This window comes from Nelusetta ayraudi, unplaced genomic scaffold (genome assembly GCF_046127955.1).
Source record: "Nelusetta ayraudi isolate G7.1 ecotype Tasmania unplaced genomic scaffold, CSIRO-AGI_Nayr_v1 ptg000064l, whole genome shotgun sequence".
NCBI classification, from domain to species: Eukaryota; Metazoa; Chordata; class Actinopteri; order Tetraodontiformes; family Monacanthidae; genus Nelusetta; species Nelusetta ayraudi.
Window position 1 is genome coordinate 1,307,346 of NW_027466114.1, and position 22,479 is coordinate 1,329,824.

Below are 22,479 nucleotides of genomic sequence, written 5' to 3' on the forward strand. Positions count from 1 at the left end.
TGTAAAAAGAACGGACAGGTGAGGCACTACGCACCTATGCTAATAAGCCATGATATAATTTAAATACTAAAATGTCGCACCTGATCCTCTTAAAACTCGGGCACACAAAGCGGCTGGTCAGCGTCCCGTTGACCACAATGGACCACTAAACAAAGCTTTTAAGAAAAATACGAAATGAAGCAACTGAGAGCTAAAACAACATGCAAACAATGCAGCCAGGTACCCACCCGCAAAGAAGGCAGCAGAGCAACCAGAATGCCGGGAAAACGGAAGCAGCCTTCGGGTCCGGAAGCAAGAGGGCGAGGGAGGGGCGCAGCCTACTTTTATGCCCTTGTCCTCTGCAGTGATAGGCTAATGAGCAGAGTAGGAGACCTCTTCAGCGACAGTGATACTGTCACAATTAAATTGTTAACTTTGACTATTGGCCTCGTCTCCGTTATTCCGATCAACGAATGCCCGAGGGAACCAGGGAAGGGAGGCATCTTCCCTCAACACGACCCAGACATTAAAAGAAGTTCAGCAGTGTGTGCAATTGTCAAGCAACCAGAAGATCCCACAACTCGCCTCATTCATCTGTTGCCTGGTTCCTTGAGCTTAAAAATGTTCTTTTGCTCCTTTAGCCAAAAGAGAAAGGAACTTAAAGCCACTGAAAGTGACAAAGAAACTGCAGCAACAAATTCTCTCAATCAGAAGCTTCAGTGTTTCAAAGCCACACTTGGAGGGAAGATCTTGACTACACAAAGTTATGATCAGGCAGAAAAGGCAATAATTTGTTTTGTTCAGAAACACAGATTTAAAAATTAAATTGCCTCACTGACACGTGGCTCAAACAACATTGCCAAGGACAGTGCTCTCTAGGAGTTGGATGCTGTACTAGATGGTGGCCTTCTTGGAGTTGGAGGTCGTTTACATCGGTCAGCGTTACCATCAGAAAGCAAGCAGCCTGTTATCCTGGCAAAAGAGGTGCATGTGTTACGCCATGTTCATCAACAACTCAGACACGCAGGTCGAAACCACATGTTGCACAGACTTCGACAGAAATATTGGATAATTGATGCCAACTCCACTGCTGCAAGAACGACAGTTACAGAATTCACAGTCTGCAGACGTTACAGGGGAAAACTTGGACAGCAGAAGATGGCAGACGTCCCTGAGGAAAGGATGTTGCCAGACAAAACTCCTTTTACAGATGTTGGAGTGGATTATTTTGGCCCCCTGGAGGTCAAAAGAGGAAGAAGCCTTCACAAAAGGTATGGAGTGATTTTCACCTGCCTGACCAGTTGTGCTGTGCACCTGGAGGCGCCACAAACTCTTGATACAAACTCTTGCATTTCATTAATTTCATCCGCAGATTTATTTGCAGAAGAGTTCCTGTGTCAACACAGTGGCACCAATTTCGCTGGAGCCAACAAAGAGTTGAAACAAAATCTTGCTGCGTTGAATAATGAAAAAATCCGAGGTGTTTTAATTCAAGATGGGATTAGATGGAGTTTTAATACACCAACAGCCTCACATCAAGGTGGCATTTGGGAGCGTTTCATTCATTCAGTAAAAGGCAAACTCTCTTGTCAATGAGTGGACAAAACACAAATCGTGTTCCAACCTGCATCTCCACTGTTCTGTTTGGCTTTTGTTTTCTCCTGGTTTCAAGTTACACTTTTAAAACCAAAGTCTGCCAAGTGAAACTGACTATCATGCCCTCAAATCAGTCAACCTGCGTGTCGAGGACAAGTCATCACCCCACACACCCAGAAAATGCAGGCTGCGGCTGATAAACCAGTCAGTCAAAGTGAAGTGTCATTGATTCTTGATTTATACTTTTGGCACTGTGCGTAATTATTTAGCCCAGGGGTGTCCAAACTACGGCCCGCGGGCCAACTGCGACCCGCAGTCCATTTTTAATTGGCCCGCAAGACATTTTATAAATAGAATAGAACATGGCAATATGGTCAACTTTTGCCTGAGTGTATTGCACTTCTTAGTTTTAACACCAGGGGGAGCTGCTCCCAGTGAGTTCAATGCCGTTCCCACTGTAGGTGAGTAGAAAATATATTCCACAGTACCCGTGTGTTAATAAGCATGCATGTGCAGGTACACATGCGACAGATATCAATAATGCGCATTAATTCTGTCACTACCCTGCTTTTGCGCACCACTTTCTTCTATGCCTTTTCCTTATTAACACACAGAGTGCACACCGCTGTGCACAGCGTACACACTGCACACGCAAAGTCAGCTGATCTCATCTGATGCAGATTTGCTCCTTGATCGAGTGACATCTGTGTGGATTTTTGGCACGAGTGGCGTCGGATCAGCACCGCAGCTGGATGGCCCGGCTTACACACCCAGCGCAGCTGATACTCAGCAGAATAATGCAGCACTCCTGTTATTAAGTCCAGTTCACTCTGTTAATGTTGACAACCGTTTCAAACGAACGTTAATAGCTGTGTTGCTAAGCCTAATAACTTAAATAACAAGCTGGAAATGTACCCGTCCCATTGTTCCCTTTATTGTTTTTTCTGTGTACTGTAAATCTTATGTCTAAGAAGAAATCTGAGGCTGCTGTTCTGAGAATGAGCTACCAAAGCTTTTTCTGAATAAATCAATAAAGATCCATTTATGGAAAGCTGTGATGAAGGCAGTTTTGTCTTTAATTATAGTCAACAATATAACATATTTGACCACTTTTAATTGATTTTTCTAACTTTAATACACTAAAGTTAAGGCTATATACCTAATTTCTAGTAAGTGGCCCAGCCCCTCCTATATTTTTATGTATGTGGCCCTTAGTGAAAAAAGTTTGGGCACCCCTGATATACATGATTGATTTAAAAATGTTAAAAACCGGGAGATCGTCGCAAGACAAACATTTCAATGGTTGTGTTTGTGTCGATAAAAATCCACCTCATAAAACACGGGGTACACAAAGTTATGAAAGCTACCTGGAGTAGATCATAATCGTCGTAATTAAAACAGAAAATACAATAGAAATCGAAAGCTTGTTTTTACGGACGCGCATTGCATTCACTAAATAAAAAGGTCGGTAATCAATCGGCAACGATGGCGCTACAGTCGTGAATCTGCTATTGCCACCTTCTCGGTTAGAGACACTGGGAAATACTTACTTAATATTAGTATGTCTACACTGCGCAGGCATCTCAAATAGTTAGGAGTGTTCTGACGTTCTCGAACTGTTGTCAAGTCAACAGTTCGTTTAAAGCGATCGAGCCAGCAGGCGCTCGCTTTCCGCTTGCTCTGTTTATACTAGGTATTACGGTAATCACTGAGCACAAGAGGGAAACTAGATAGAATTGCTTTCCGCTGTACTTGGTTTCAGATTTATATTTTTTAAATATTATTTGTTGTCAGTCCATTCCTCTTTCTAAATAAAGTGCCTCAAAAAATATATAATAATAATAATTAAGAGATCTTTTCTCGTAATTTAGTGATTATCTAATAATTAGGAGATATTTTCAGAATGTTTGCCTAGAAAACAAAACAAAACAAAACAAATAAAATATTAATTAAAAATAAATTAATAAATAAAGCAAAAAAACAAAGCCGACAAGCTAAGCCAGTGTGCTGCTGTCAGCCAGTGAAAATGGAGCGGAGTGGCACCTCTTCACTTTGTTACGCAATCTATGTCAGCGCGCAGCTGAGAGGGAAAGTTGCTGGTGTGTGTGTGTGTGTGTGTGTGTGTGTGTGTGTGTGTGTGTGTGTGTGTGTGTGTGTGTGTGTGTGTGTGTGGCAGCAGCAGCAGCAGCAGCAGCAATGTCATCAGCTGCAAAAACTATGAACTTTGATTCATTGTCTGTCTTCAGCGCAAAGTAAACAAAGTCCACACACACACACACACACACACCCTGAAACTCCTCTTCCCGGAATGAGTCAGGAGGTTAGAAGTCCCGCCCCCTGTGCTCCCTGCAGCCAATCAAAGCCCTGACTGGTCGTTTCCTCCCCCTCAAGTCAAACTGGTTTCGTTTCTGAGGAAGCAGAACCCAGTCAGCCAGCCAGTCAGTCAGTCAGTCAGTCAGTCAGTCAGTCAGTGGCTCTCAGAGGTGAAATGGCTCAGGCAGCAGCTCAGCTGGACCCAGAAACCTTCTCTTGTTCCCTCTGTCTGGATCTTCTCAAGGACCCGGTGGCCACTTCCTGTGGACACAGCTACTGCAGGAAGTGTCTCCAACACCACTGGGATGCAGAGGAGGAGAGGAGGAGAGTCTACAGCTGCCCTCAGTGTAGGAGGACCTTCACACCAAGGCCTGTCCTGGAGAAGAACACCATGTTAGCAGCTCTAGTGGAGACCCTGGAGAAGACTGGACTCCAAGATGCTCCTGCTGATCACTGCTATGCTGGAGCTGGAGATGTGGCCTGTGATGTCTGCACTGGGAGGAAACTGAAGGCCCTCAAGTCCTGTCTGGACTGTCGGGCCTCCTACTGTGACTCTCACCTCCAGCCTCATCGTGATGCTGCTCCCCTACAGAGACACAAGCTGGTGGAACCCAGCCAGCAGCTCCAGGAGAACATCTGCCCTCGTCATGATGAGGTGATGAAGATGTTCTGCCGCACTGATCAGAAGATCATCTGTTATCTCTGCTCTGTGGATGAACATAAAGGTCACGACACAGTGGCAGCAGCAGCAGAGAGGACTGAGAGGCAGAGAGAGCTGGAGGAGACCAGGCAGAAGATCCAGCAGAAGATCCAGCACACAGAGGAAGACCTGAAGGTGCTTCAGAAGGAGGTGGAGTCCATCAACGGCTCTGCTGATAAAGCAGTGAAGGACAGTGAGAAGATCCTCACCCAGATGATCCATCTGCTGGAGAAAAGATGCTCTGAGGTGCAGCAGCAGGTCAGATCCACACAGGGGGCAGCAGTGAGTGGAGTCAAAGAGCTTGAGAAGAAGCTGGAGCAGGAGATGATGGAGCTGAAGAGGAGAGACGCTGAGCTGGAGAAGATCTCACACACACTGGACCACAGCCAGTTTCTCCACAGGTTCTCCTCACTGCCAGCACTCAGTGCGTCTCCAGACTCCTCCAGCCTGGAGATCCGTCCTCTGAGATACTTTGAGGACGTGGCAGCAGCTGTGACCAAGCTGAGAGATGAAATACAGCAAGTTCTGATGGAGACTCAGACAAACATCTCATGCACAGTGAGCAACGTTGATGTTCTACTGAAGGTACCAGAACCCAGGAGCAGAGAGGACTTCCTCAGATGTTCACCTCAAATCACTCTGGATCCAAACACAGTGAACAAACATCTGTTATTATCTGAGGAGAACAGAAAAGTGACACACATGATGAAAGTTCAGTCTTATTGTGATCATCCAGACAGATTCACTGACTGGGAGCACGTCCTGAGTAGAGAAGGTCTGACTGGACGATGTTACTGGGAGGTGGAGTGGAGAGGGTGGGTTGGTGTAGCAGTGGCCTACAGGAACATCAGCAGAGCAGGAAGGTCAAAGGAAAGTATATTTGGATGCAATGACAAATCCTGGCGTTTAGATTGTTACCCAGGTGGATATGAGTTTCTTCACAACAACATCAGGACTGGTGTCTCAGGTCCTGAGTCCTCCAGAGTGGGAGTGTACCTGGACCACAGAGCAGGTCTTCTGTCCTTCTACAGCGTCTCTGGAACCATGGAGCTCCTCCACAGAGTCCAGACCTCCTTCACTCAGCCGCTACATGTTGGACTTGATGTTGATTCAGGTTCTTCAGCTGAGTTGATGAAAGTGTGACTGAAGTCGTCAGAGAGACTCTGAGCTGAATTCTCACCTTTGATTCTTCTTCTGTCTTCACCTTTGTTGCCCAGTGTCTCCGGCTGTCAATCACAGGGTGGGCGGGGCCTGGACGCCACTTCCTGTTGGTGCTCCTAGTGACTGTTGTCCACCTGATGTTTGTCTCCACGGCTGCTGGATGTATGGGTTTAAATAGGCTGAGTAATCGCTGCAGATGAGGAACAAGTGAGTAGCAAGAGTGGCGGGAAATCTCCTCAACAGGAACTTGGCCATATAAGGACAATAGGGCGTTGTGAGCCCCGACCAGCAGAGGGAGACAAAAACACTGCCGCAGGGGGGAATCCTGACAACTTCAGCTATTTTCCTCAGGACCTGATCATGGTGCCATCTATAGCGCCCCTGAGAGAGTCTTGCAGCCTGACAAGATGTGCTGGTGGGTAGCGTTGGGAGCATTGCAGAGTGAGCAGCATTCCTGAACCATTGGTTTCTAAACCTTGACTTAACGTCTGAATCACTTCCACATCACTGATGATTACAGTTAACAAAAAGCTCTTGCTCATTACAACAGTTAAAATAAAAAAAAATAGAAAATCAGTCAGTCTCATTTTCTGGCAAACAAGAATAAAGACATGAATTGCCCTGATTGAAAACTCATTTACGGATGCTTGACAACATCCAACATGCCCAACAATCTCAATATATACATCTATGTGTGTGTTGGAGCCAAAATAGTTATTTTCTTTCCTTATTTCTGATTTATTGGTACTGTGGCTTAATGTGTTAATTATGGACACAAAAGTAATTGTTTTATTTATTTAGTATTTTCTTAGTATTGGTTGCGCTAAGGGCCACACCCCCACATCACCATAGGCAGGTGACTGCAGCACCTGCACTATATTAGGGTGGTTAACGGGGCCGGCAGGTCTCTTGACTTGAATGCAGCCAAACAGTTTTAGACCGCTTTTCAAGCACTTTTTGGATTTCTCATTTTTTGACGATTGTTGGATTACTTTGTCGATCTGTGAGTTTGCAAGCAACCTGTGCCGCATTGTCCGCTGTCGCGGTAAGACCGTTTTTGTTTTTTGTGTTTGGATTGCAAATAAACAATCTGAACAGTGGATCGTCGCATCCTCCAGAACTTTTGTTTATCACAAGCACGCTTGGGCGCGTCGAACTGAAACTCAACAATTCACCAAGAGCAAAGCCCGACATTTCACAGGGAAATAGTCGCGCTTTTATTGTCTAAAACTGGCGCATGACGATCGTTCGAACGCTGTTGTGCAAACAAATGGAACGCACGCAGCGTCAATGAACATTAATCTGTCACGCCCACTCAATGAAGCGTCATTCATTGGGAATGTCGCACTCGCACATCCGAAGGATTGAAGTCTGTAAATGTAACGCCAAAGTTGAATATAAGCAATGGATGAAAACGTCACGTCTAACATTGATCCTGTTGTTCAGCGACAAGATGGTGATGCTGAAAAGCAAAATGTCGCAATGGAAAATGTGACGGGCCCTGTAAAGGAAAAAAGGGTTATCAAACTAACTGCCAAGGGTTGGGAGATGTTTTTATTCAACACCCAAAAAACAAGAAACTTGAAGTGCAAACAGGCAAAAAAAACAATGGAAATAATGAAAGAGCTCATGCAATCAAATGAAAATGCTAATAAAGTAAAAGGCCATTTGCATGAACTAAACAGACTTTGTGACGAAGCAAATGCATGTCAGAATTCACTTGAAGGTTTGCTACCTGACAATGAATATGCTAAACAAGTGGCTTAAATATAAGATTGCTGAATTGAGTGCTTTTGGACAGGATGTGCAAATATGGTTGTGTGAAGTCAAACAGTCAAGTATTGGAGATGGACAGCAGATGACTTCATTCACTATGGTGGATAACGACAAGCAACCAGGTGATGTAAACTGGGATGACATTGGACCAGATGACAGCGTTTCTAATGCCCCAAAATCAAAGGCTACGTCATGGTCAGGTTCATCCGGAACATCATCGCATATTCGTATTCGTGCCGAAAGAGCAGCCATCATGGAGAGAGTTGAAGCGCAACAGGAGCTATTGAAGAGGAGACAGGAACAATTGGAGCTGGAAACTGAACTCGCCGCAGCAAATGCAAAAATCAGTGTGTTGGAGTCTATGCAAGCCAGAGACAGCTCCAAAAAATCTCTTCAATCTGATGGAATGAGCTCGTACTACAGAAAGGGCGCTGCTCAAAATCCACACGAGGAAGTTTCCACTGAAAAGGTACAACATCCACAAGTGGTGAGACCAAAAACTAGAGAAACCTCTGTCAAAGGTTATGACCTGCCGCAAAGCATGAAACAAAGCATGCAAACTCACGTGAGCGCTCAGCAGCATGACCACAAATCAACCACCATGCAGAGGTTCAACTCTGCACCAAGGCAAGAGAATGCCAGCGTTGACAAGTTAGCGGAAATAATGGAAAAGCAAAACAAAATTACAGAAGCTCTGGTAAAGCAGCACAATATGTCATCATTACCTTCACTTTCCATACCAGTTTTCAAAGGCGAACCATTGGACTATCTGTTTTTCATCAGAGCGTTTGAATATGGAATTGAGAAGAGAACGGACAACAGCAGGGACAGACTTCACTTTTTGGAGCAGTTTACAGCCGGCCAGCCACAGGAGCTTGTGCGCAGCTGCCAGTATATGCCAGCAGACAGAGGATATCTGGAGGCAAAAAGACTGCTGAAAAAACATTTTGGAGATGACTACACAATTGCCACAGCTTACCTGGATAAGGCAATCTGTTGGCCATCTATAAAAGTGGAGGATGCTGAATCTTTGAAGAGCTTCTCATTGTTTTTAAACAGCTGCCTCAACGCAATGAACACAGTGGATTATCTGGAGGAACTGGATCATCCAACGAATATGAAAGCCATCATTTCCAAGCTTCCTTATAAATTGAAAGAAAAATGGAGGTTCAAAGCTTGTGACCTGCAAGAGCAGAGTGGAAGAAGAGCCAGGTTTGCAGATTTGGTGAATTTTGTGGATAATCAAGCTAAAGTCTTATCCCACCCAGTATTCGGCAGCTTAAAAGACGTTGCACCAATTTTAAAAGGAAACTTCCAGGTACCACAGCTGCCAAAAGGCATGGTGAGAAGGAGCAAGAGTGGTTTAGTTCCCAGCGTGTCCCCATTGACAAGACCAGCAGGGGGCAGTGTTTCCCATGTCCAATCTATTAAAGATAATGGAAAGCCTTGTTTATTTTGCAGTGGCGCTCATACGCTTGATACCTGCTCTCAATTTAACAGGAAAGCTCACAATGAAAAACTGGATTTTTTGAAAAGGAAAGGAGTGTGCTTTGGATGTTTGGAGTCAGGGCACATGAGCAAAGGATGCTCACAAAGGCTGACATGTCAAGTTTGTTCTCTCAAGCACCCTACTGTTTTGCACATCACCAATAAAGGAGGAGCCAAAACTTATAAAGACCAAGAAAAGTCTATCACAAGTGGTCTAGTTGAAGTTGACAAAGAAACTGGATCAAGTGATAACAACACTGGAGAAGTGGAACCGGTCTTAGCTATAGTGCCTGTAAAGGTAAGAAACAAGAAAAACAACAAAACAGTCACCACATATGCCTTTTTAGATCCAGGCAGCACTGATTGTTTTTGCAGCAAGGCACTTCTCCAGCAGCTTCAACTCACTGGAAGGACCACAGATATACTTTTACGAACAATGGTTCAAGTTCAAGTTGTCAAGACAGCATCTGTATGTGATCTAGAGATGTGCAGTGTCGACAGTAACGATTACTTTGATCTTCCGACTACATACATGCAAGATGAAATCCCTGTTAAGAAGGAAAATATTCCCACGCATGAGGATCTGAAGCAATGGCCATATCTAAAGGAGGTAAAACTCAATCCAATCAATTCTGATATCGGCTTGCTTATCGGCAGCAACGTTCCAATGGCACTGGAACCTTGGAAGGTAATTAACAGCAGGCAAAATGGACCTTATGCCATTAAGACAGCCTTAGGATGGACTGTAAATGGTCCCTTTCGAAAAACAAGTGTCTCCAAAAATGGTAAACGGGTTGTCATGGCTCACAGGATCTCTGTTGTCAAGCTGGAGAACTTGATACGACAGCAAATCAAGCAAGACTTCCCGGAGCGTGAGAAAGAAGAGCGTCTTGAAATGTCGCAGGAGGATAAATTGTTCATGGAAAGTGTTTCCGCATCCATCAAAATGGTAGATGGACATTACAGCATTGCTTTGCCATTAAAGAAAAAGGACACACAATTTCCAAACAATCGTTGTGTAGCTGAAACAGTGGACTCTGTCAATGAAGAACGCATCAAAAAACTGGAGGAACAAGTTTACCAGCTCATCAAGTTGACCCCTGCTGATAAAACAACCAGTAGCTCCTCTGCTGTCGTGACACAACAAATCTTCAAGAGGGACACGGATCACACGTCAGAGAGCGAGTGTGACAGTGGGAAGGAAAACCGGAGGCGGTCCAGGATCCCCAGACATCGCAACAGCCTTACGAAGAAGGGGCCTGCCAAGGAGATCAGAAGCAGGAAATCAGACAGTGATCCACAGTGTCGCGTCGAGACGAGTTCAGAGGCCACAGTGAGAACCCGGAAAAAAGTAAACATTGCACGCGGCGCGAAAGCAGTCGAGACAGTGAGAAAGTTCCTGCAAAGAGCCATTGGAGCCTCTGTTGACGTGACAAGTAAACCCAAAGATGAGGCAGAAACCTACAGGACTATCTTGGAAGAGCGTGACCAGGAGAGAGAGCAACGCTGGAAGGCAGAGCAGGCCGTTAGGAAGCTCACAGACGAACTCAAGTGCTGGCAGACCAAGGCCGGCGAAGAAAAAGATCTTCAGAGTTTGGCCCTTCACACCACTGACAGATGTTGTTGCTGTTGCTGAGGGAGCGGTCAGGGCGCTGTGAACTGAAAAATCGTGTTGAGGAGCTGGAGGCGAGGTGTCGATCCCTCACCCACCAGGTGGAGCAAGCCCGCACCAGCGAAGAGCAAAACAAGGCTGCATTGCACAGGCTGGAGGAAAACATCTCCCAGGGGGAGTCACTGAGGGCGCAACAGCAAGCCGAGGAGGAGAAGCAACAGCGGGAGCTGGGGAACAAAGCAGCAGTTCTGAGGAGAGAGCTGGACATCCAGAGAGCAGCGGTGCGCCAGCAGAAAGACAAACTTCAAAAGCTGCACGAGCTCTTGGTTTCCAGGGAACAGGAGCACAGGAAACAACTGGACTTGCGGCTGCAGCCTGATGGGTCAGATTTCCGCCAAGCAGTTGCCAAAGAAGTTGCATTCATGGAGCAGAAACACGGCCAAAGGGAGTCTGAGCTGCAGGAGAAACTGGCAGAGGGCAAGAAACAGTACGCTGCCCTAGAGGACGAGTTCCGCATGGCGCTCACCATTGAGGCTGCTCGCTTCTCTGAGGTCAAAGACGTTTGTGACCAGATGACCAAGGAGCTTGTGGGTCACAAGGCGGCATTCACTCAGTTCCAGGAGAAGGAGAAGAAATCTTCCTCTCTGGTGCAGCAGCTGACAGCAATGGTCAAAGAACAGAACAGCCGCATCTCTCAGTTGAACAAAGCCAAAAATGACACTGTGACAGATCTGAAGAGCCGCTTCCGTTCCTTGGAAGAAGAATTGCAGCAGGACAGACGTGCGAGTCTGCAGCTGGAGCTGCTGAAGAAAGAGAAGGCACAACTGATGTCTCAGCTCACAGCCCACGAGTCTGTGATAGACGGCCTCAGGGCAGAGAGGAAGATCTGGGGCCAGGAACTCGCTCATCAAGGAGTGTCCTTGGCTCAGGATCGAGGACGTTTGGAAGCCAGGATAGAGGTGTTGGGTGCTGAGCTGGAGAGTCGGAAGAAGCAGAGTGAGAGGGACGGCGATGCCCTCAAAATTAAAGCCAAAATAGTCGATGACCAGACTGAATCCATCCGCAAACTTAAAGAGGCCTTGCAGGAGCGTGACGACCAGCTACGGAGGATGCGTGAAGAGGCAACGCAGGCCCAGAAGAGGTTCCAGCAGCAGCGGGAGGAGGACCGCGCTCAGCAGGCAGAAGCCAGAGAGCAGTTGGAGCACTTGAGCCTCCGCAAGGAGGAGCTCAAACAGCAGCTGGTGGACAAGGATGTCGAGTTGGAAGAGGCCAAAAGAGTTCACGGTGAGACAATCAAGAAGTGGCAGGAGAAGACAGACTTCTTGACTCAACTGGAGAGCCAGGTGAAGCGCATGAAGGAGAAGTTTGAAGCCAAGGAACTTGTGTTGCTGGAAGAAAGGAATAAAGCAACCGATGCACAAAGGGCTGCAGTAGCGAAGTTGCACAATACTGGACGACTGTTACAGCAAAAGGAGGTGGCGTCAAGTTCAGTACATGGCAGATGTAGTTTGAAGAAGATGGATAAAAGAATATCTGCCAGAACTGCAACAAAGACAAAAATGGACAAGGAAGACACGAAACTTCAAAAAAGGAGACATCGTTTTAATTGTGGACGAAATGGCACCAAGAGGATCACGGCTTATGGGCCAAGTGACTCAACCCGTGCCTGATTCCAAGGGAGCCATAAGACAAGTACAAGTTCGGACCAAGACCAGCACTCTTTGCCGGCCTATCACCAAACTTGTGCTTCTTCTGGAGGCATCAGACAGAGACTAACGCATATACATGCCAAACACACACTCACACCCGTCCCCGCACAAATTCACGCACACACACTTCCCTTTCCCACCACACACACCTACAAGCAGCACCTGAAGATTCACTCACACATATGCACACATCTTGGACTCATCAACTGTTGCAGATCTTCAAAAGAGACTGAAAAGTTTGCAATATTGTGAAAAAAAAAAAGAGAGAAAAAAGAAAGAAAAAGGACGATAATATTGTACAAGATGTGAAAGAACTTTGGCTCCTCTGTTTTGTTTTGATAATTGACATTTGTTTCCTGCATGCCAATTGGGGGCTGGAATGTTGGAGCCAAAATATTTATTTTCTTTCCTTATTTCTGATTTATTTGCACTGTGGCTTAATGTGTTAATTATGGACACAAAAGTAATTGTTTTATTTATTTAGTATTTTCTTAGTATTGGTTGCGCTAAGGGCCACGCCCCCACATCACCATAGGCAGGTGACTGCAGCACCTGAACTATATTAGGGTGGTTAACGGGGCCGGCAGGTCTCTTGAGTTGAATGCAGCCAAACAGTTTTAGACCGCTTTTCAAGCACTCTTTGGATTTCTCATTTTTTGACGATTGTTGGATTACTTTGTCGATCTGTGAGTTTGCAAACAACCTGTGCCGCATTGTCCGCTGTCGCGGTAAGACCGTTTTTGTTTTTTGTTTTTTGTTTTTGGATTACAAATAAACAATCTGAACAGTGGATCGCCGCATCCTCCAGAATTTTTGTTTATCACAAGCACGCTTGGGCGCGTCGAACTGAATCTCAACAATTCACCAAGAGCAAAGCGCGACATTTCACAGGGAAATAGTCGCGCTTTTAATAGGTATAGATTATTATACGCACACACACACACCCATCAATTTTGACCAGCTCAGTGGTCTAGTGGTAGAGTGTCCGCCCTTAGACTGGTAGGGTAGGTTGTGGGTTCGATCCCCGGCATTGTCATACCAAAGACTCCCATACCCATTGCTTCCCTGCTTGGCACTCAGTATTTGGGGTTGGGATTGGGGGGGTTAGATCACCTAATGATTCCTGGGCGCGGCACTGCGGCTGCCCACCACTCCCCTTGAGGGGATGATGGGTCAAATGTGGAGAACAAATTTCGCATATGGGATGTGACAATCACTGGGACTTTAACTTAGATATTTTTTAACACATTCATTTAGTTTGTTATTCACTCTGTCTATCTGTTAATGTCATTGCTATGTTAGAACATAGCACCCTAAAAATGTAAAAATGAGTGCAGTTAAAAGGGGTTTGACACCACTAATATATATATATATGTATGTATATATATATATATATATATATATATATATATATATATATATATATATATATATTTATATATATATATATATATATATATTTATATATATATATATATATATTTATATATATATATATATATATATATTTATATATATATATATATATATATATATATATATATATGTGTGTGTGTGTGTGTGTGCATACATATGTATATATACATATATATGTATATATATATATGTGTGTGTGTGTGCATACATGTGTGTGTGTGCATACATATGTATATGTACATACACATATATATATAGTGTTGTGTGTGTTTGTGTACTTTATATCCTATATTTATAGTGATAATCACATTTTCAATTTCATCCATAGGTCCTCCATTTTAACGATGCAGAAAAGTCTGAGTTTTCAGAAGAACAACAACTACAAGGACTACAACAACAGCAACAACAACAACAACAACAACAACAACAACAACAACAACAGCAGCAGCAAGTCCAGGCCAAACTTCCAGAGGTAACACAAAATCAACAATTGCGCGAGCTGATGAACCTAAGACGGCACTTGGGTCAACCTCTGTCAATTTGGTAGCAATTGGTAGCAACTTGTATGCAAGCAAGATGTGTGACTCTGATCGGTCAATTGACGATTTAAATGCATTTTCGTAACAGTTTTGTCCTCTCTTCACAGCGGTTAAAAGCTAAAGCTCGTCAGGATGATGTCAGCGCTGGCTTTAAGGAACTACTGAGTGAGCTGAACAAGCCAGGGGCTCCGTATGCTCTCAGTGCTGCCAACCGACTGTACGGGGAGCAGTCTTTCCATTTCCTGAAGGTGTGTTTGTAATAAGCATGCCAGTTTTAATGCACACACACAGACACACAGACATATATGTATATATATTAAGGGTGTCAAAGTTAACGCGTTATTAACGCGTTAACTCAACGGAGCTTTATCGCCGCCAATTTTTTTTTATCGCGGATCGCGCCATGCATTTAACGTCAGTTCACTGGACGTGGAAGCGAAGCGCCGATCGCTTCCATTCGGCGCCCACGTTAATCAATGTGGTGGTTCACTCTAGACGCAAACAAGCGCGCGGCTCGCGTCATGCAGTTTTCTTTTCGGCGCCTGCTGTATTTTGTGCGCGAGCCGCGAGCGATCCTCGTCAATAGTACAGGAAGTCGCTAAAAATAAAAACGAGAAAATCCGGTGAATTTTCAAAATAAACTAATTTCAAAATAAAAAACGGATGACAAATTTGATCATATTTGTATGTTATATTTGGCAGTACATTGTATCAGAGTGCGTTAGCAGTACTTGTCATTGCTCCAACACAAATAAACATGCTGCATTTGCAGAAAGCAAGTATTTGCCTACTCCCATGTTGATATGATTATTAAAAAAATGGAAAAATATCAGTTTACGGTAGATTTAGTGCAGATAAAAAAATATGCGATTAATTTGTGATTAATCGTGAGTTAACTATGGAAAAGGATGCGATTAATCGGATTAATTTTTTTAATCGACTGACAGCTCTAATATATATATATATATACATATATATACATATGTAGACATACATATATATATGTGTGTGTGTAAATATATATATATTTATATGTAAATATATATACACACATTTACACATGTGACAAGACAAAGGTGATTGTGTTCATATTAACTGTTCTATCAACCACCCTAAGTCAGTCAGGAATTGAAATTAACTCATCATAATGTTCTTGATCTTTCAGGAGTACCTGGAAAACATCAGCAAGTACTACGGTGAGCTGGAGTCTGTGAATTTCAAGAGTGGATTCGAAGCAGCAAGACTGAACATCAACAGCTGGGTGGAGCAACAAACTCAAGGTGTTTTTTTCTAGAAATGTAACAAATGTTTTCTTTAATTTGTGAAACATCTCAACTCATCCATGCCCATGCAATCTTTTAGGAAAAATCAAGGATTTGCTGGCTAATGGTGTGTTGGATAGCATGACCAAGCTGGTGCTGGTTAATGCCGTTTACTTCAAAGGCACCTGGGAGAGGATATTTGAGGAGAGCAACACTAGCGAGGCTGAGTTCAGAATGAACAAGGTACCACCGATCAGTGAAGCGACTGTCTAGTTGTCCCGTCAAAGTTTATGGTCTGTTAACAATTATATTATTATTATATATTATATTATATATATATATATATATTTGTATTTGTTTTGTTATCATGTCTTAATGAGCTGATGTCTTGTACATACAGTACCTGATACCCTTCAAACGCTGCAGTTTAAACCCTGCGATAAACATCACTGCAAAAGGTGATTTCACCTAGTTCCTTGATGTTAACATGTTTTTGTGTTTCCTCCTAGGAGAATGACAAGAAGCATGTGAAGATGATGTTCCAGGAGGCTAGATTTCCCTTCACCTTCGTTCCTCAAGTTAACTGCCAGGTCCTACCAATTTATTGCCTGTTATGAGCCGCCAGAAATACTGATTTCTTATCAGATAAAAAAATCAATCACGATAATTATGCTTGAAATGCTCCCTTGAACAGATCCTGGAGTTGCCTTACAAAGGAAGAGATCTCAGCATGTTCATCTTTTTACCTCAAGAAGCAGCGGACGGTACTACAGGCCTGGAGAAGGTGGGACAGAAACTTGAACACACATTTATAAGAAAAACAAAACAACAACGACACATTCAGAAAAGTGATAAAGTCATCCAATCACCCACCAGCTGGAGGCCGAGCTGACCTATGAGAACTTTGTGGAGTGGACTCAACCGACTAGGATGGACGTTGTCAAGGTCCAGGTGAAGATGCCAAGGTTCAAGATGGAGGAGGAGTACGGACTGAAAGACGTCCTGGTCAGCATGGGGATGGTCGATGCCTTCAGTGCCTCACTGAGCGACTTCACTGGTAGGACACTTGTCTTGTTCCAAACTTGAAACAAATCTTATTCTTACTTGTATGCATTCTTGTATTTTCTTCTATTCTACAAAGCTCATAGGGAGGAAAAAAGGGTTAAGATTCCTTTGGAAGGACAGTCACTCAACAATGGAATGTTTGGGGTCATTTTTTTTTCAGACCAATCAAGTGAAATTGGATCAATGCTCACGGCACACCTGACATTATCTCACAAGTGCACTAGTGCGTTGCGGCACAGTGGTGGAGAAACACTTGGTTAGACTATAATACAGAGCATCTATGAAATATATCTCCCATCTGACATATAGCTCTCTCTGACAGGCATGTCTCCAGACCACAGCCTCACTCTTTCAGATGTGGTCCACAAGGCGTATGTCGAGGTCAACGAGAAGGGAACAGAAGCTGCTGCTGCAACTGGTGTGGTCGTGGTCACTATGATGTACGAACCTCCAAAAGAGTTCACTGCAGACCACCCCTTCTTGTTTTTCATTCAACACAACCCCTCCAGGAGCATTGTCTTTGCTGGCAGATGCTGCAACCCAGAGTGAGATCTGCAGCCCTGTGGGTGATTTTAATTCATAAGGGCTTTGGGTTTTTTTTTTTAATTGCTGCTCTGTATTTCAAATCTAGTTGGAGTTTCTTTATTTCTAAACCTTGACTTAACGTCTGAATCACTTCACACATCACATCACTGATTATAAATGACAAAAAACTGTTGCTCATTACAACTGTTTAAATAATTCAGTAATTCTCATTGTGTGGCAAACAAGAATAAAGACATGAATTGCCTTGATTGAAAACTCATTGACTGATGCTTGACTCAACAATGTCAATTCATACGTGTGTGTGTGTGTGTGTGTGTGTGTATGTATGTATGTGTGTACATACTTTATTAGCTTAATAATAAGTGGAAGTGCTTGCTGTCTTTGTCTAATAATTTTAATCACCGTAAGTAATACTGTACTGATAGTTGCACAAATCAATTTCACCGTTCCCTTGAGATATCAAGTGAACTGGATCGAACCTGAGCTATTTACTGGCAAAATAACACAAACACAATGATGAAATTAACGCTGTTGTCTGCAGAATCAAACTGAATTATCTGCTGATTCTTGCCAATTGGGCCTTTGGATAGGAACTCTGTGTATAGGTTGCTTCTGAAAAACAATGGTAATGACCTTTTTTTTTTTTTTCCTCATTCCACGTTACTTGGATTTCTGAAGATTTTCTTCAACATAGTATGCTTTATCGTTATCTGTCGGTAGACGGGTTGAGTTAGGGCAACTGGACCTGTTCTTGTGATCTCGAAGATGTTTCGCCTCTCATCCAAAAGGTTTCTTCAGTTCTCAAAAAAGGGGTTGGAGAGTCCCAGGTACGTTTGTACATTGTGAAAGATTGTTTGGGTTTGAGACAATCTCCCTAATAATTTTGGCCAGTCTCCTCATCATCTACTGTGGGCGCTCCGGTCAGAGAGTCACAAGACAGCAGGACTCGGTGCACTCCGGGGACTTATTGGTGAACAGGCAGTAATGTGTGGTTTCTGGAATGATCACAAAATATCATCAGAAAAGCATAGGAAAAATATAACTTAGTGGAAAAGCAGCCATTGCGAGGACACCCTTGGACTTCCACGTAGGAACAACGTACATGTCCACTATGTGTACATCTTCACCCTGGATTGGTAGAAAAGTTCCTATTCACAGTATTGAGTGCAAAGTCTTGTGAGAACAGTGCTATCCACAGGACGTCCTTACTGTCATTCAGTGTTACTTTGTCAAAGGAAAACACTGTTGAAAGAAGTGTAGAGCACAGTATATGAATAATTATCAAAGCCTTACGTGGCATTGGGCAGCTTCTTTAATGAGCTGGAAGCATGCATTTCCAACCTGGAAAATAAAATCATTGAATCCACGCCAAGTATGCTGCATGCCTCCTTCACCACCATTAGTTGCAATACAGGTGCAGCTGTCTTCATCCTGTCATTTCACTGACATTGGGGACACTGCTCAACCTGAAAAGAAAGCTGTTGTTTAGACTCTGACAATCACCTAAATTTTTAGACCCTGCAGTAAACTGCTCTTTTGAAGCATGATGTGATCTAGCAAATGGCTTGATGAAGACTTGACTGATGGTTTGGTGTTTTTTCCAGGGACTTCACCAGGAACAAATGAGCAAGCAGTGGAAAACACGGAGTCCATGTTAGTCTGTGAATCAAACCTTCACAAACTAACGTGTGAAGATTTTACATGTTAGTTTGATTCCATCATTTTGGTTCAATTATTCAACAATTTCAGGGGTGTGGCATGTGCAAAGTCATAACCGTCAAACATTCCTATAGATCAGACGTGCCCAAAGTCCGGCCCACCAACTGATTTTAAGCGGCCAGCGGCTTCACTCGGAAAACACGACACCATCTCTTCAATCTCCACCGCTGGACTCCCCGACGCTATGCCAGCCGGACCCCAACCATCGCCATCTCCACCACAGACCAGCCCCCGCCCACCACCACCATCCCGTCAACGATCGCGATCCGCCGCACACAATCCGCCGCCCCCCCGTCAACGGATCTCCACTGTGTTGACCCACGGGTCTTTTAAGATGACCAGTTTTGGCCCGCAATGAAAACAGTGTGGGCACCCCTGCTGTAGATGCATTAATAACTGAAGAGGTCTCACCCATTTCTTGACATCCTCGGACAAAGTCGCCCAGCGATAAGATGCTGGAACTATTTCCTGGGTTCTCCTTGCGCCGAAGTGACCTGCATTGTCACGGCACTCATGGGGACATCTGGCAAGTGCTTCTCATCCATCACCACCATTCTGGGCTTTCCATCCTTTCCAAGAGGAAAACAGCAGCCCATCTATTGCAGAATTTGCAGCAGGAAAAAAAATCCTCCATTTCACATGGAGTAGGTAACACGTGACTGCAGCTTGTTTCATTAATAAAATATAAATATTACTTACCGTTGACCAAGGACTGTTTTGACTCCCTCCCAATCACCCTTTACTGCTGTCCATATTCTTGGAGTGAATGGTGTGTGTGTGTGTGTGTGTGTGTGTGTGTGTGTGTGTGTGTGTGATATATGATATATATGATGTGTAAATGTAGTGTTTTAATTCAGTGTAGAACATGTCACTCTCCACTGTCTCACTCTCCATTTTTTGCTCTCTCCAAACTACTCTCCTCACTCTCCACAGAGTGAAACTGTTTTCGCTATTTATTTATTTATTCTTGTTGACCTACTTTCCCACCCTCCCGCCTGTAACTGCACTGTGTAACTTTCAAGCGCACCCCGACACGCCTTCCTGTGTCGTCATCACATAGAGGACGAACCACTGAACGACAACGTCACACGTTTATTTAGAGGCGGTTTTACAAAATACTGTTACAAATACATAAGACTGTAAAATGAGGGAATGGAACCCAGTCAGTAACCTCGATGAAAGACGAAGTAATAAAAGTGTTGAACGTTTGCTGCGACGTTATTGTCAATGTCTGTTTTGCATTTCATATTGGTGTTTTGCCTCAACACACACGAGCGCCCCAGCGAGGCCACTATTTATATTTTCCCACATCAATAAACACGCGCTGCAGCGCGTTGACTTCGTCACTTCGCCATTTCCAGCCAAAGCTACCCAGAGCTGCTTTCAAGAGCTTCAGATGGACACACGGAACATTTTGTGAACACCTTCTGATAATGAATCTTTTTACACACACAAGGTATAAATGATGTGGAACCTCAGGAGTCGGCGTCCTGTCTTTCTCAGCGAGCCACACCAACGGGACGAGCTCGCCGTCGCTTTACAAAGAAACCCGGAATTGTTGCACACTTTTCAATGTGGTCACACACACTGGAAAAGTCTAGCTAGCAACCCAAGATTAGATCGTAGCTATGCATTACAATATTAATCATCGCTACATGGGGTACACTTGAAATGAGCACCAAACTGTTGAAAAAGAAAGAAGGGCTTGAGACGCTGGCGACCGTTTCTCCACTCCAAGCCTCCTCAGCGGGAAGAGGAAGTAGCTTCAGCTCTCTAGTGACTCAGAGATGTCGCTACACTGCCGCCTATTGACCAACCAAGTGAAGTTAGCTCATGATAGTTGAGTGTACACATTAAACGAATGCTTTATGTGAATTGGCTTCTCCTTCAAAAAAAGAAATGAAAACCCAGAATGGCGTTCAAACGTTCCATGAAAAAATAAAAATAATAATAATAATAAAAATAAATAAATAAATAATAATAATAATAATAATAAATGCATATCTCACAACTTCGAACAAACACTGTGTGTGCGTCACACTGACACTGTTAATAAGAATTACTGATGTCATTTTCACAATGTTTATTTTTCTCTGTTCTGTAAATGTGCTGAACTTTGACCCCAAAGCCAAGGTTCTCTCAAATAATCCCCTTCTAAAATATCCTTTCCTTTTACATTGAACTACACAACAGAAACAAAAAAACTTCAAGCAACAACTGCAACAAATAATAATTGAACAACTTAGAACAGAAAAAAAACAACAGTAACCAGCGTGTTTTTCCAGTGTGAGCAGGAAAAAGTTCCAACATTTGTGTCCAAATGTAGGGCGTAAAAGTTAAAAGTCAGAGAGAAATACTCAAGTCAAGTACAGATACTTGTAAAATTGTCTTAACAACAGAGACAAAGTATTTGTACTTTGATACCCGCCACATGGACGGCTGTTCTTGTCTGGAGTTTGATGTGTGATGAAGAGTCACTGAACACATCCACAAGCTGAGAGCCGGTGGACACGGTTCAAAAGTACACCTGTTGTGTTTAATGTGTTGTTTGTGAGCTTCTCTTGAAAATCTCTGACAATAATCGTCAGAATAAATCTTGATTTTCTTAAGAAAAGAAAAAAAGGGTACGATCGCAATTATGATGTCATGATAAACATTCTGATGACATTGGAGCTCATTTATGATGCTGGAAACTGTGTGTGTGGATGTGTGTGTGTGTGTGTGTGTGTGTGTGTGTGTGTGTGTGTGTTGCTTATGGGTGTGCCAGTAAGAGTGAGGTGTGCTATGGACTTTGGCCTTGTTTCTTCATAAAATGAGGAACGGCAGAAGCAGGAAGAGAAGTCCCACTTATTTGTGTTTGTGTCAGGCTCCATTTTGAGACGTCGCAGTAGCAGCAGCATTAACAGCACCACCACCACCACAGCAGCAGCAGCAGGTGAGTGGTCACTGCGTTTTTTGTATTCCGATCGGCAAAAAACACACAAAGTAACCAAGTGCTAACACTCCAAATCCGTTTTGACATCCGAGTCGCAACGCATAAAAACGCATTCGTCACGGACGTGCGAACAGAATGCAGCTCAGTCCACATTAAGGACCGCCTACTCCACTCACCTCTCCCGTGTACGTACTTGGTCGGCGCCCCAACTTCCGCCGTCGTCATTATAAAGTTACAAACAAGAAGCGAAAACAAATCATTTTTGTTAGACTCTTTTATTAGCATGCTAAGAAATTTCATTCCGCATTAGCGTATTTTGTCAGTAGAGCAGCGGTCGCAGTTTCCCACATATGAGATTAAATGTGCGACATTGCATCCCAAATTTACCAGCCACTGTTGATCCGAAAATAAAGTCGTCACCACTCTGTCTCACCAGTCATTACTCCTCGTTCGGATCCATACGAGTTGCAGTAGAATTAAAACGAGTGACTTGATATAGTCCGCAAACAGGAAGTTGATTCTTATTCGCTGTCATGTAAAACTCGCCGTGGTTTTGCGCTTTACTGCCCCCAGTCGTTAAAAACGGAAATGACGCATGTTGCATTTGCATAGGTTCGGCGGGGGCGGGGGGTGTAATGCGATCACAAATGGCATGCTCGAGAC

General features: G+C 43.8%; 4 protein-coding genes, 1 long non-coding RNA gene and 1 pseudogene across 5 annotated transcripts in view; 5 read left to right on the top strand and 1 right to left on the bottom strand.

The window, feature by feature from the left end:
• The window catches only part of LOC142898371 (NACHT, LRR and PYD domains-containing protein 14-like), a 272,094-nt gene that overhangs the window by 170,405 nt on the left and 79,210 nt on the right, over window positions 1–22,479 (bottom strand). The gene's annotated exons all lie outside the window — the stretch shown is intronic.
• Window positions 1–22,479, top strand: part of LOC142898369 (NACHT, LRR and PYD domains-containing protein 12-like) — a 487,638-nt gene that overhangs the window by 71,330 nt on the left and 393,829 nt on the right. The window lies entirely within an intron of this gene.
• Window positions 1–22,479, top strand: part of LOC142898407 (uncharacterized) — a 142,754-nt gene that overhangs the window by 21,504 nt on the left and 98,771 nt on the right. The gene's annotated exons all lie outside the window — the stretch shown is intronic.
• Window positions 3,846–5,875, top strand: LOC142898387 (tripartite motif-containing protein 16-like). Its single transcript, XM_076041326.1, has one exon. The coding sequence runs from the start codon at window positions 4,064–4,066 to the stop codon at window positions 5,729–5,731; it is 1,668 nt and encodes a 555-aa protein (XP_075897441.1). The 5' UTR covers window positions 3,846–4,063; the 3' UTR covers window positions 5,732–5,875.
• On the top strand, window positions 9,260–12,453 carry LOC142898372 (leucine-rich repeat and coiled-coil domain-containing protein 1-like; annotated as a pseudogene).
• LOC142898418 (leukocyte elastase inhibitor A-like) lies at window positions 15,648–17,211 on the top strand (the record flags this gene model as incomplete). The annotated part of the gene is made up of 5 exons (XM_076041351.1): window positions 15,648–15,794; window positions 16,064–16,141; window positions 16,246–16,335; window positions 16,428–16,608; window positions 16,939–17,211. Coding segments are annotated over 5 exons (723 nt in total), but the record flags the coding sequence as incomplete, so codon positions are not given.